The sequence below is a fragment of the Toxotes jaculatrix genome, chromosome 15 (genome assembly GCF_017976425.1).
Source record: "Toxotes jaculatrix isolate fToxJac2 chromosome 15, fToxJac2.pri, whole genome shotgun sequence".
In the NCBI taxonomy this organism is placed as follows: domain Eukaryota; kingdom Metazoa; phylum Chordata; class Actinopteri; family Toxotidae; genus Toxotes; species Toxotes jaculatrix.
The window spans coordinates 17,600,438-17,613,661 of NC_054408.1; the positions used below are offsets into that span (position 1 = coordinate 17,600,438).

Sequence of the window (13,224 nt, forward strand, 5' to 3'; positions counted from 1 at the left end):
CTTTTCTGATGGCAGAGACGTGCTCCCCTCAGGAGATCATCCATGTTATCCCCCAGTCTTAAATCGTCAGAAAGTGTGAAGGGATCAGTGTGTCAGTAAAGCATGGTCACTGATTATGTTGTTGATTTTTAGGCCTAAAATATGTTTTTTTTTCCGATGGCAGAGACTTGCTGCCCTCAGGAGATTTGGCTGCAATTCATCTTACATCCTCGCATTTGAATCATTTACAGTAGCTTGAATTTCAGTTTTCAGAAAGCACAAGGGATTCATTTTGCATCAGTATTGTATGTCTTTTCTAAAAAGCACAAATAGGTGTCTTACCCTGATGAGTTAGAGAGGCAGTCATCCTAATAGCTGCATTATATGTTGGCACATTTTCAACTTATCATCTCATGAGTGTATTTGAGAGGTCATCACCACATGGAGCAGATCCCACTCTGTTTCTCAGACAAGCTATTGTTTTCTAGCTCATCCATGGGCCTGCTGACAGTAATAGCACCGTCTATTTGAAGTTGTAGTTACACAATGACAGTTAGAGAGATTTATAAGCGCTTTAAGGCTTCCTGTCCAATTTTCTCCCTGTTTACAATAAAATGCCATCCCTGCAGGAGGGCCTATTGGCGCTTCACATGTCCTTTTGGAAATGTGTTTATTGGTGTTTGGGTGTGTGTGTGTGTGTGTGTTGTCTTTATATGTATGCACATGCATCATCGTACAGTTTTTTGGATGAAAGCCACAACCATTATCTCACAGAGCAGAGCATGAGAGATATTAACAATAATGCCATTTACTTTCCATGTCATGCACAAGGCAATTTCAACTCACAAACATTATTTGTTTCTATAAATCTCTGACTTTAAATGCAGTGATCATTAACTATTGGCTCTTAACCACAAATGAAAATGAGTTTGCCCTGATGCTGAGCTTTTAATCCCACTCAGATGTGCAGAGTCATGAATGAATGATTGAAGAGGGAAAAAGTGACTCTTTTTCCATCAAGAGGGATTTACAGAATATACATGGATGCATGCTCTTGCTGTGACTTTTTGTCACTGCATAAAGCATACAGTATTTATTTCAAACAAGCATTCTTTGAGTTCAGTAGAAGTTCAGCTAAACGATACCTATGTTTGTACTGTCTTAGATCAGGGGATTTTATTTGAATGTTGCTTTTTACTTAGGAGACTCAGGATAGACTGAAGAGCTACTTGTCAACAAAGTAACAGTTACTTTTAGTAATCTTGTTTAGAGACAGAGCACACAGCGTCTCTGAGCATATGCTCATTCATGCCAGCTTCCCTCTGACCATCTCCAGACAAATTAATTTCTGAGAGTTGCCTTCAGCTGCTGGTCTCCCCATTGCACAGCTGTTGCAGCCAACTGCAGCACTTTAAAACTCTCAACACTATGAATCATTCAGTTTTGCAAAATATCCAGGACCGCTAGATTTACTATAAACGATGAAGTGCTTAATCCTCCTTTACCCTCATTAATGCAGGACAGAGCAGAATGCAGTATTTTTAAATCAAATTACAGATTAAAAAAAAAAACAAACAAAAAAAACTATACATTTCTGTCACTGCAGGCAAAATCTAAACTAATGATCATATCATTGTTCTTCTCTCCCCTGCCCAACTTCTGGCTTGTCATGCACTGCTAATATGGACATCCACGCAGGCTCAGGTCAGTGCTGTTCATTCTGTACATATACTCTGCTTTAGCTAATGAAGAGAAATTGCATGCCAGATCTGTCCTCGTCACATACTCCTGTGACCCCTTTGGTCTTTTGGTCGAGAGAAGGAACAATAGTTTGATTGGAGAGAGAGCGCTACACGGATGGAAATAATTTATGTGAAGTGCACTTGGATGATATTCCGTCTGCTTCTTAACTGGAGGGACTCAGGCTGACATTTTCTACAGAACGCTAGGACGCTGTTATATTGCCGAATGGTGAGAGTGTGCTCAAACTAATTGAGCAGGGGTAATATCATTCTCAAATTGCTTATCGAAAAAAAATTGATTTCAGAAGTGTCCATAAGGGAACAAAAGAGGAGAAGATAGAGAGTGCACACTAAATGTTTAACCAATCAGAAGATCTGGTAGCAGATGACTCTAACTGATAACCTATTCATTGTTCGTTGTGAATGTGTGTGACCTAATATGTACTTTGGAGCAAATGCTGTATTTTTCTGCTCCGTGACAAATGATTTAATATCTGTCTGACAGCTTAAGTTTTATGGTACAGTGATCCACTTGGTAAGTGCTGTGGTCACATGATTTCTCACCGAACAAATGCAGTTAAGTGCTCAATAAATAGTGTATGTATTGTGGAAAGTGACTCGAAAGTCGTTTTTCTGGTGATGAAAACTAGCTGTTATGTTGGAACTGGGTTTCTACGGTATTGGAGAAAGTGGGAGCAGAGCAGTTGCCAGTTTACCCAGCAGGGGCATCTGCAGGGACAGATGGGAGATGATGAGGGTGTGTAATAGGCATCTGTGTAGCCCGTAGGGGAGGGAATACTCAGCGCTCCCTCCCTCTCTCTGCACACACTCACAAACACGCACACACACACACTTTACAGACACCCATTACAGCTTGTCATAGCTTTTTCCACAAATTGTCCTCTAGAGTATACCTTTTACTGTGGCAGACTGTTACATAGATTGAGAGTAAACATGTGTTTACAGGAGCATTGCGCTGGCTGCTCCCTTGGTTATACAGACATGCCAGAGTCACTGGTTGAGTGGGGAGAGGTGAATAGTCTCAGTATCCAGCCAATTACATCCTCAGCTGAAGGGCTTATCGCCATGGTCATTATTGTTGCACACACCCCATGCTGTTTTCTCCATATCATGCAAAGGTTTTATTTCAGTGTGAATAAAATAGCTTTTTGTCTCTTTCTGCAGCAGTAGCATGCTAAGTCGCCATCAGTTACTTTGTGGTGAAAGGTGAACTTTCTTCTCTTACAGTCTATTCCAGAGCTTTAAGTTGTACTTTTTAGCCTGTCATACTCTGAATGTAGAAAATATAAGGGACATCATTCTGAAATTAAACTCCAACATCTCTGGCAGCACTAAATGTTTCTTCTCTCAATTGGGAGTAGTATACATAGACTTCAGAACCTCTCAAAGGAGCATTAGGCATGCCTATATAACAGCACAAAGCCTTAATGTTAAAAATAAACGCGATAAGAAAAGAATACCAGCACACCTTGTGTTCTTAAGCGAGAGTCTTGTCATGTAAAGCAACGTGTAGACATGTATAACTTCCAGACTAAGGCAGGCATTTATACCTGAGAAGAAAATAAGTATTCTTTCTTTTTTTCTTGTCAGATTTGGCAACTGAAAACCCACAAGGAATAGTGTTTTTTCTTTTTTTTACCTAGAGACATGTCATTTGTACAGGATGAAAGGAGAAAGTGTCCCTGATATCCTCTACATTTTCTACAAGTGTGCGCACCAGCTGTGTTAATCTGTACATCTACCTTGAGTGTGAGTGTGTCTGTGTGAGTGTTTGTGTATCTGGGGGAGGGGCTTGCGTATGAGCTGATTTATATAAATGGCCAATTTTTTTTCAGGTTACATATTCCGCTGCTTCCTTCCCATTATCCCTCATGTGTGTCCTTGTCCCTCTCTGTATGTGTGTGTCTGTTCATGCGTGTGTTTGCACATGCACGTGTCCAGGTGTACGAGGCTGTGCCGTGCCACAGTGAATGCAGCCAGTTCGAGTGGAGGATGGAGCCCTGGTCCATTTGTACCATCAACACTGTGGATGACCTGCCAGCCTGCGGGGAGGGAGTCCAAAGCCGCAAGATCAGGTCAGTGAGTGGGTTAGGCTTGGCAGACTGCTAGTCTGGCATTGCAATGCACTCTGGGAGAGGCAGACTGGCAACCGTCCTGTAGCTGGCACTCACCACTGGTGCTAACACTTGCAATGCCAGGGGAAAATAAACAGTTAAAACAAACTACTGCTTGCTAATGAGTGTAATGCTAATTTTTTGCAGTGCATTTTCAGTGGTGTAGTAATAGCCACAGAGGAAAGCTGTGAAGTGTTGACCTTTTCTGCAAGCAGCATGTACAGGTACTGGTATTTGATTATGCAAAAAGTAGAAATCAGAAATGCCACATTGGGAGACTATGTCACTGTGTCAAAAGCAACTGAAACGGTCTTATTTAGTATACTTTATTAATCTAAAATTGGTCTTCCTCCTCCTTTTACACTGTGCATATGGATAATTTCAAGTCATTGGAACAAACAGCTAATTCTACCTTTCTGTGTGTGTGTGTGTGTGTGTGTGTGTGTGTGTGTGTGTGTGAAAACAGCACAGTAAATAGACTTTTCAACCCTATGTTTCACTTTTATACATCTAAATGTTTAGAAAAGCCAAACAAGGAGGACAAATTGTAGAGGCCCTTTAAAAATAAATGAGCTGCAAAATCTCCCCTGAGAAAGCAAAAAATGTGATCTATTTTGAGTCAGAAACTTAGAAATAGGTTTTGAAACTCAAAAAAGGACCCAGTTATCAGTGCCCCAGAGACTAGTTATACAGCTGCATCTGCTGTTCTGCTAGGTGTGTGAAGAAGGGAGCGAGTGGGGAAGCCAGCAGTGTGGAGGACAGTCTCTGTGATCAGGAGGAAATGCCACCCAGAGCCCAGGTCTGCTTTCTGGCCTGCCCCAACGACTGTGTAGTGACACCCTGGGGACCTTGGAGCAACTACTCCCTGGTAAGTTGGCGACTGTTTCCTTGGTGAATTGATAGATTGTGGTGTAGCAAGCAAGGTGATCGAGAGCATGTCCATAATCCATAGCAAGTAAGTGAACATTTCAAATGCTTTGAAGCTTTAATAGGAGAAGGAACAGTTACAGATTGGTAGATAATCCATCAGTTATGACATACACTGATCAAATGTCTTCCTTTTCTTCATTTAATAATGATAAAAATTTGTCTGACATCTGTGGGTGTGTGTAGTTGGAAGACTATTTGAAATACACATACGGCATAACTCACATACAGTTTTCATCTTTTACTTAATACTTAATACTTAAGGCTTATAATTGATAAAATAGGAACCTTTTTTTTTACATTTTGACATGTAGTATTGTAATAATGAGTTATGATTTATTTGTAAATTTAGAGAACTATAATACAGCTTTATGACTCTTTGAGAATAATAATTTATTGAGAATAATATTAGACCTATGCCACTCACAGCCTCAATGCTGTTTTCAATCAACTATGAACAAATCAAACAAAAGCAATGCCTCCCCAGTACAGCTCTTCTTTGATGGATTCAGGCAAAGTGTTGAAATGTGCTTTAAAAAGCATGATGTTTAATCAGGCTTCTTCTAAATATATTCTAAATTTAAAAAAAAAACACTCTTTTACACATCAGGGAGGTGTTAGAAATAAAGAGCTCCTGTGTTTGCTCATCTTGCTGTTACATTACATTGTGTGGTTTGAAATCACGTTTGCTCTGCAATGTAGGTTATTGCAAATTAAATCGAGTTTACTCGTGTACCTTCGCTCTCCAATGAAGGTTAGCCCTCAGGCTAGAACTATGTAGCATATGCTCCCCAGTGATTGCAGCCACAGGCAACTGGTCACACAGCCGTGTAGGCATGGTACAGGTTTCCTGTCAAACATAACAGTTCATTGGACTGGAACATTGGAGTCAGAGAAGGAATAGTTTGGGGCACAGAGATAGAGAGATTACTTAATTAGTCTGAGTTTTCTCCACAGACATTTTGTTTAATTCAGTCATTTAGTGTGTAAGCTTTGGCAGCAGTCTTAACATCGGTAAAAATCAGCCATTTAATGTGTTTGGTGATATAACAGTGTTTAAAACTGTTAACTTGAAAGCCAATTAAACTGTAACAGCCATATAAAATGGTTATAGATGATTTGTTTCTACAGTTAAATGCACCCTGAAACACTTCAACACGTGGCACAGCAGAGATGGTGGGATTTGCAGTTGTATGTTTGTTCAGACAAATTCCTGAATTCTGAGTGGTTTAGACTTTAATTTTATGGCTGCATTAACTTATTCTTGGACACTATGAAGCAGAGAAACTCATGCTCAAGATGTTTTTACACATGGAAAAAAAATGTTATGTTGCCTTTTATATACCCAATTGAGCATTAAATGATTACAAACAAGAAAAAAAAATCAGCCTGAAATTATTCTAGGTACTATGACCTGCATAAATAAAGTGATCTGCCAATTGCAAGCATTTGAATAATGAATGAAGAATTTGCACATTGATACATCCTACACATACATTTAAGCTGATTTGCAGTCTCTGCTCAGAGGAACTGTCAACTACAACATGCCACTGTAATTAGGAAAGTCAGAGGTTTTGAACTGTTCTCACACTATTTAGCTCTTTTCTTTCACCTAACCCTTGCAAAATTCAACAACCAAATCAGAGAAGACACGCTCGCTGAATCATTCTTGACACTTTCTCTGTCAGCTGTGTTGACTGAGAGATCTTGGAAATTCCTAAAGCTGTGTAAGGAGAAATCTAATTCACAAAAGGATAATGTTAGAAAAAACACAGGTGCTTAATTTAAAATATGCTGGTCCAGTGTAATTGGAGATAGTTGTATAGCCCTGGGCTGTTCCTGTGCTCAGCTGGAAAGAGGATGTTGTGAAGTGTGTGCAGTTATGTGATGAGATCAGTGGTGTTGTGGGGTCCAAAGGTTGCATAGTGATGAAGGGCAGCGTCCTGGGTAATAACACTGTTATGATTCCCTACACTGTGTATATGCTTTCACAATGGCATGATGGGCAATGATGTTCCTTTAGAGAGCGTTGTTTTAGTTATATTAAATCCAACTTTGCCAATAAAAATGCAATTATGGGGGATTGTATTTAGCTTCAAGACTCTCTGCAACAGACATAAACCACACAGTGCCAAGTATAGTTTACACAGAAACGTCTTGAGCACACTTCTTTAACTCACTTTGAAGTACTTTGAAATTAGACCTTTGTAATGTAATGCTCTAAGCTGGCCAAGTTTTAAGAATCAGTTTTTTGTGAGCATCAGCTTTATTGTGTCTTATATTTTGATCACATTCAAAATGAACTGAGAACCAATGGCTACCTGGACCTGGACGGCAAGGAACCACATTCAACAAATTTCAACACTACAATATGCTTTGGAAGATATTTTGCAGTTGAGTAACAAAATTTTAAGTTGTAAGGCTTAATCATGATACAATACTGGTCTAGAACAACAGAGAATTTCAGGGTGCACTTGGGCTTAATGCTAATAAGCTTCCAAATACCAAAAAATCTGGACAAATTCTCTAGAAGCAAACGTGTGATGCATTTGTGCTTTACCAAACATCATATTTATATTCAAGAGCATGTCTATTCATAAACTGTTTCCTTCAGCACAGCTTGGGGCAGATTTTGAAATGGTTATGATTAGAATCAACAGTTCCAAGACAGAGGCCATAGCTCCCTGTGGCCAAAATGTAATTGCTCCCTCTAGGTTGGTGTTCCAAGTAAGGGAGAAGTGTTCTTTGCTGTCTTTATAAAGGAAGGAAATGCATGGGCACAAGTCAAACAAGCAGACTGATGGGTCCACCAATCTATCCAGTTTTTCTGAAGAGATACTCAACTGTTATCGCAGAGTTTTGGGTTTAGTGTTGTTTACTACCTGTTTAGTTCATCTTTCACACCGTTTTACAAATTGTTCTAATGTGACTTGTTCTGCTATTTTTTATTCCAGTCTGCATACAGACTTTTTTCTTTTTTTTTTTTTTTAAATTCAGGATTGCACGATTGGCTCCATTTATATATAAAGAGCAACACCAGCAAAGAATCTCCAGACTGTGTGCTATTCTGTCTGACATAGAACGAGTGAAACGGTGAAGTAGTAAGTGAAACAGAACTGTAATTGTGTTTTATCACTTATTAGAACTTTGTAGCTTATTACAAATGAACAGGTTTAATTTACTGATTCTGTGAACTTAGTGACTTTTATTGGTCGTGTTATTTTACAGTAGTTAAGATGGTATGAAAACTGTTCTGAACTCAGCCCTAATTTCTCAACAGCCAAAGGCACAACTGAGCCGGCAGATTGCACGACCTTATGTTGTCTGTAGCATACAAATGTGTGAGCGTGACTGTGAGACCGTTGTGAAAACATTAAGGGTACATTGACTGCAGCTGATTCATGAGGCTCACACAGAGGTCCCTCATTAGGAGGTGACAGTGATTGAGGTGCAGCTCCTGATGTATCAGGAGCAGAGGGCCAAATGCAGCTCAATACAAAGACCTTCATCAGAAGAATCTTTCTCTTTTCCTGTGAGACTAAGCTGACAGTTCCTCCTCCACATTCACGTATTCCTTGCGCCTCTGTTCACAGTTTCCTTTCTTCTGTGGTCTAACTCGAGCAATGTGCAAATTCTCATCATGCTACCCCTGTCCCTCGGTAGATATATGGTAAATGCTCTATTCTGACAGCTATAATAATTGCTCTCTTAATTGATATCACACTTGTCTTTATCTGCCTTCAGATGGGCCATGTAACAGTCTATAGGATTGTAAATTCTGGTTGCTCCCAGTCTACCTACTTTACAGTCAGCAGCAATTAACCATATATGTATCAAATAATGTTTAATTCCATTCGAGCACATGTCCTAGTTCTTTCCAGGCCCTCAGATGGCGGAATGTAAGATGATGTTTGTACAGATTTGTGTCAGTAAATCTGCATTACATTTTGGAGATCAACCCATCAATACACTGAGAATGACATTGAAACAAGTGTCTTTACAGTCTTTACTACCTCAAAAACATCTCCTTCCAATGTCATAAAATCTCCCCATGGCTTTAAAAACATAACCTGTATCATGTGATCTGTGTAGCAACTACTCTTTTAAGGTATTTTTAACCTACCCATAGCAGTTTTCCCTTTCGCATTTCAAAAATCATTGCTGACTTAAGATAATCTACCAGATACATTCTAATATTTTCTCATATTTCTTGACATCATTTTTTTTTTAATTACAAAATGTGATTTTAAAGGGGTCATATAAGTCATTTGGTTTAAAGTCAGAGTACTTTTACACCGATCAGCCACAACATTAAAAAACGGTTTTAATGTTGTGGCTGATTGGTGTATATCATATATGTCTTAAAAACAAGAATAGGACTGTAGAAGAGCAGCAATTGCAGTTCATAGTTTCAATTACATCCTCACAAACATTATGTTGAGTAGATTTTGTCCAAGGAAGATGCAATGAGAACAACTTGAGTTCACTCATTTTATTTTTCTTTTATTTATTGTCAGGGACCAATAAATAGTTGTGATTCATTAATTATGACTATTTATTAATTACAAAGACACATTCCCTCTTAATTTCTCCTACATTTCAAAATCCACTGAAACACAGAACACATTATCATGGATATTTGGTTTTTCCAGCTAACTTCTTCATAACTGTATGTACTATGTTATGTACATCACATACAGTAGCAATCATTCACTTACACTGCTTTAGAATATGTTTGCCTGGAGTTTATCATTTAGTCTCCTTGTACAGGAAAAGATAATTAATTATATGAAAAGCTGACAAGGAAATGTATAATCCCAGGCTATTGCAAAGGCACTGAATGGATCTAGTCTAATCTAATTGCTCTAAAAAGGGGTTTGTTGTTTTGGGTTTGGAAGCACCATGTGTTTTCACTCTGTAATCTTACAATACAGAGTGATTTTTATTTATCGGTTTATAAATAAAACTAGTAAGACTGACAAAACTACATGTGTTGTAGCAAAAGGTTAGAGCATATTCACATATTAACACAGGATTTTCTAACTCTTCTAACTTTTTTTATTTCATCATATTTAGGTCATTAAGGTAAATGCATGAGACAGGTTTCAGTTCCTTTGGCCTGCTGAAGGGTTTCTTAACTTAAAAGTAAACCTAGACCTTTTCTTTATCTTTTTTTGTGCTGTCATGGTTGTTCAGCAATGTGACCAAGGCACAACAAGGAACAGGAGTAGACATATCCTCCGTCTCCCTGCCTCGGAAAACTCCGCCTGTCCAGAGCTAGTCCAGTCAGAGCCCTGCATCCTCAATAGCACCTGCTTCACCTACCAGTACAGAGTCTCAGGTAGGACGATGTATAGAGTTGGTCTGAGCTGCAAGTGTATGACAGAGTTGTTTACATCCAGTGGGGATGTATTTAATTAAATGAATGTGAAACAAGACTTTTGTATTTGACCAAGTTTGCCTGTGTTAAGTAAGTTTAAGAACAGTAGAGAGTCGGCTAATAAAATGGGTGAGTTTAGCTGGTTGGGTGTAGTACAGGTTAGTCTACACAATGTTGCTGGATAAAATAGACAGTGATTCTGTAAGCGATCTGGCATACAAGCTGCTGACTGTGACTCTAATGTACAGATTTTTTCCCCTGCTTCTGTTTCTGTTTCTGTGTCTGTGTGTGTGTGTGTGTGTGAACTGCAGACTGGAGCACATGTCAGCTGAGTGAAAATGCCATCTGTGGTCAGGGTTCACGTTTGCGCCTCCTGGACTGTATTCGTAGCGATGGCAAGATTGTGGAGCTGCAGAAGTGTGAGCAGGTAATCGCTGTGTTGTGAGACCTCTCGTTCTTTCAATTACTGTCTGAGAAAAATCCAATTTTCACAGTTGTACAGTTATTGTGTAAACGTTTTCTCACTATGGTGGTTACAGAGATTTAATAATGTTAAATGAGTCTAATCCACACAAGTGGTGCAGCAAAGAATATAGTGCAAAGGTTTTTGCTGTGGCTGACCTTTGAAACAAATAATAATACAAGCTATTTTTGTTTAAAATCAGAAATGCACTGGACTTACAGTTTTTTCTTTTCATGTGGTGTATATTTAGAAAACTTAACCAATACAGATGGGAATGAGTGAACGAGAAGTGATTTGCACCAAATTGCAGAGAGACCCTTAACAGAAATGTTGAAATATTGTACTTCAAAATTAAATTGTCTGGAGAGTATCTTGAAGTACAAAGTATTGATTTATGCTACTGTATTCCAATTCCACTCCTGTTCCCATTTGCTCATACATTGAAAGCCAAGCTGACCAATTTGTTGACTGAAAGGGAAAATTTTGTATCTAATCTGCTAAACACCTTCGTGTTTCACCAAGCAGTTTTCTAAGCCAAATACAATTAAGTTTTATTTCCTTGACATACTTGTGCACAGGTAAATAGTGGTCTTGAAGATGCTGCAAGTTATTGTAAATTCAGTAACAGTAGTGGCTCCAACATTCCTCACTGGCGTTATTGCAAACTGGATATCAGTCTTGTTCTACAGCCTGCACTTAACGTCTGGTATATCCAGAATCATATTACAGTGAGTGAAGGGAGCTTTATTGGGACGAAGACTGTGATGCTCTCGCCACTGTGTTTAATATAATGTTCATTAATAATGTGATTGCCTCTAATAAAAATTCAAAAAATGTACAATTGCGGCTCAGCAACATTTGAAAGCAACACTAATGGTAAAATTGTTTAATTGCTGCGTATCCACGGTCCCGAAATGAACTGCTGCCTATTTAAAATATGGAAATGCGGGCTCTCCCTCTTTCTTGTTAGTTGAAATAATTAGCCAACCCTCCTCACAGCTCTCTGCTCTTGTTTTCTACAGTTTGGTTTGATCAACAAGTGGAGGCTGTCGGAGAGCTGCGTGGTTGACTGTCCTGTCAGCTGTATACTCTCTGATTGGTCGCCGTGGGCGGAATGCTCGCACACCTGTGGCAGCCAAGGTAAACATTATGAGCAAACAAACTTAACTTAAACCGAAGGGAGCACCAACCTGACGAACAGACACACAGGCGACCACATGTGCAGCGCCTCATTATTCCTTCTGCTCAGGCTTTCACCAAGATGTTGAATTGTGCATGAATACATTTAAATGCATTAAAATATTTACAAGCATGTGTAATCCAAAGCCTTATTATACAGGGAAACAGTGTACTAAGTTTTTTTTTTTTCAATAATATATAAATTAAAATTCACACTTCATTATCATTCTGTATGAAGCCCAGTTTTTTCATTAACACAGGCACAGACTTTGCTTTGTGAGGTTACATTTTAAGAATAGCATGTTAATTAAAACTAAATTCGTACTGCTCACCTTTACAGATGTCATAAATGATTCAGTGTTCCTAAATAAAATATATACTTTACTTCTGCATGATTTCAAAAATGCAATACCAACCTGTGGCATCGACCCGGCATCACTTTGAGAAAGTCGGGGTATAACCTCATGCAATATACAAAAGTTAATGAAGTCAACCTGAATGCATACATTGTTTCTTCGGCCTCCCAAAGCCAAACTCCCAGAGAGAAAGCTTGTTATTCTGTTAATTAAAGAGTCTAGAGTATCTTCTTAAGTTCATCAATTTTAATTTGTCGTTAGCTGTCTGTTTCTTCACAGTTAACCCCTCATTCCAGTAAGCTCACATTTACACAGGCTTTCAGCTGGGGATTTGAACTCAAGACTCTCTCTCTCTCTCTCTCTGTGTCTCTCACAGCTCTGTCACTGCCGCTGTGACTGTTTCTGCCACTCGCTCAGTTCATCCTCACACATTGTGAAACACATCTGTCAGCCCTGATGAGGGATTTGCGTTGTATCTGTGTCAGACGATACAAGAATCTTGTTTTTTGTCAGGATGCCAAGGGACCGTTAATGTTTTCGGTTTGATTTTTTGAGATGGCAGAGCTGAATGTCCTTTTGCTGTGTCTGCCTGGGGCCCACAGAGCTCAGCATCTCCCCTGGTGAAACACGCACACACAAAATTTCTGTCTTTATTTGATGGCTGAGAGGGGCCATGCCTTCACTGAGCCTCACAGGACCCAGACACTTAGCTGCTCCGCAACCTACCAAAGTCGCTATGTGGCCACTTCTTTTTATTGTTGCCATTTACCAAACATTTCCTGTCACACATTATAAATGGCTCCTTTGAGCAAAGCAAACTGTTAGATCTAACAGTTTCTAACAGCTTCCTGTTAGATCTTAGCGTAAATTGGCACGGCAACACAGATGTCTTGTGCTGTTGCACTAATTCCTCTTTGTCGTGAGAGTAATTTTTAATATTACCGTTCCTAAAGAGAAGGTGCAGCCTCTTTTCACTTCTAAATAAATGCAGCTAACTGTTTTATTAACTGTTATTTTATGGGATCTTATATTTGTGTCGTGTTGCCTTTCTGTCTCTTGAGTT

The 13,224-nt window shown here is 39.1% G+C and overlaps 1 protein-coding gene across 1 annotated transcript in view; it reads left to right on the forward strand.

Annotated features, from left to right (window-relative positions):
- Positions 1–13,224, forward strand: part of thsd7ba (thrombospondin, type I, domain containing 7Ba) — a 119,018-nt gene that overhangs the window by 95,085 nt on the left and 10,709 nt on the right. The window contains exons 16-21 of the mRNA XM_041057347.1: positions 1,678–1,683; positions 3,684–3,817; positions 4,571–4,724; positions 9,980–10,124; positions 10,475–10,590; positions 11,649–11,766. Coding sequence (XP_040913281.1) covers positions 1,678–1,683; positions 3,684–3,817; positions 4,571–4,724; positions 9,980–10,124; positions 10,475–10,590; positions 11,649–11,766 — 673 coding nt within the window. The remainder of the gene's footprint in view (positions 1–1,677; positions 1,684–3,683; positions 3,818–4,570; positions 4,725–9,979; positions 10,125–10,474; positions 10,591–11,648; positions 11,767–13,224) is intronic.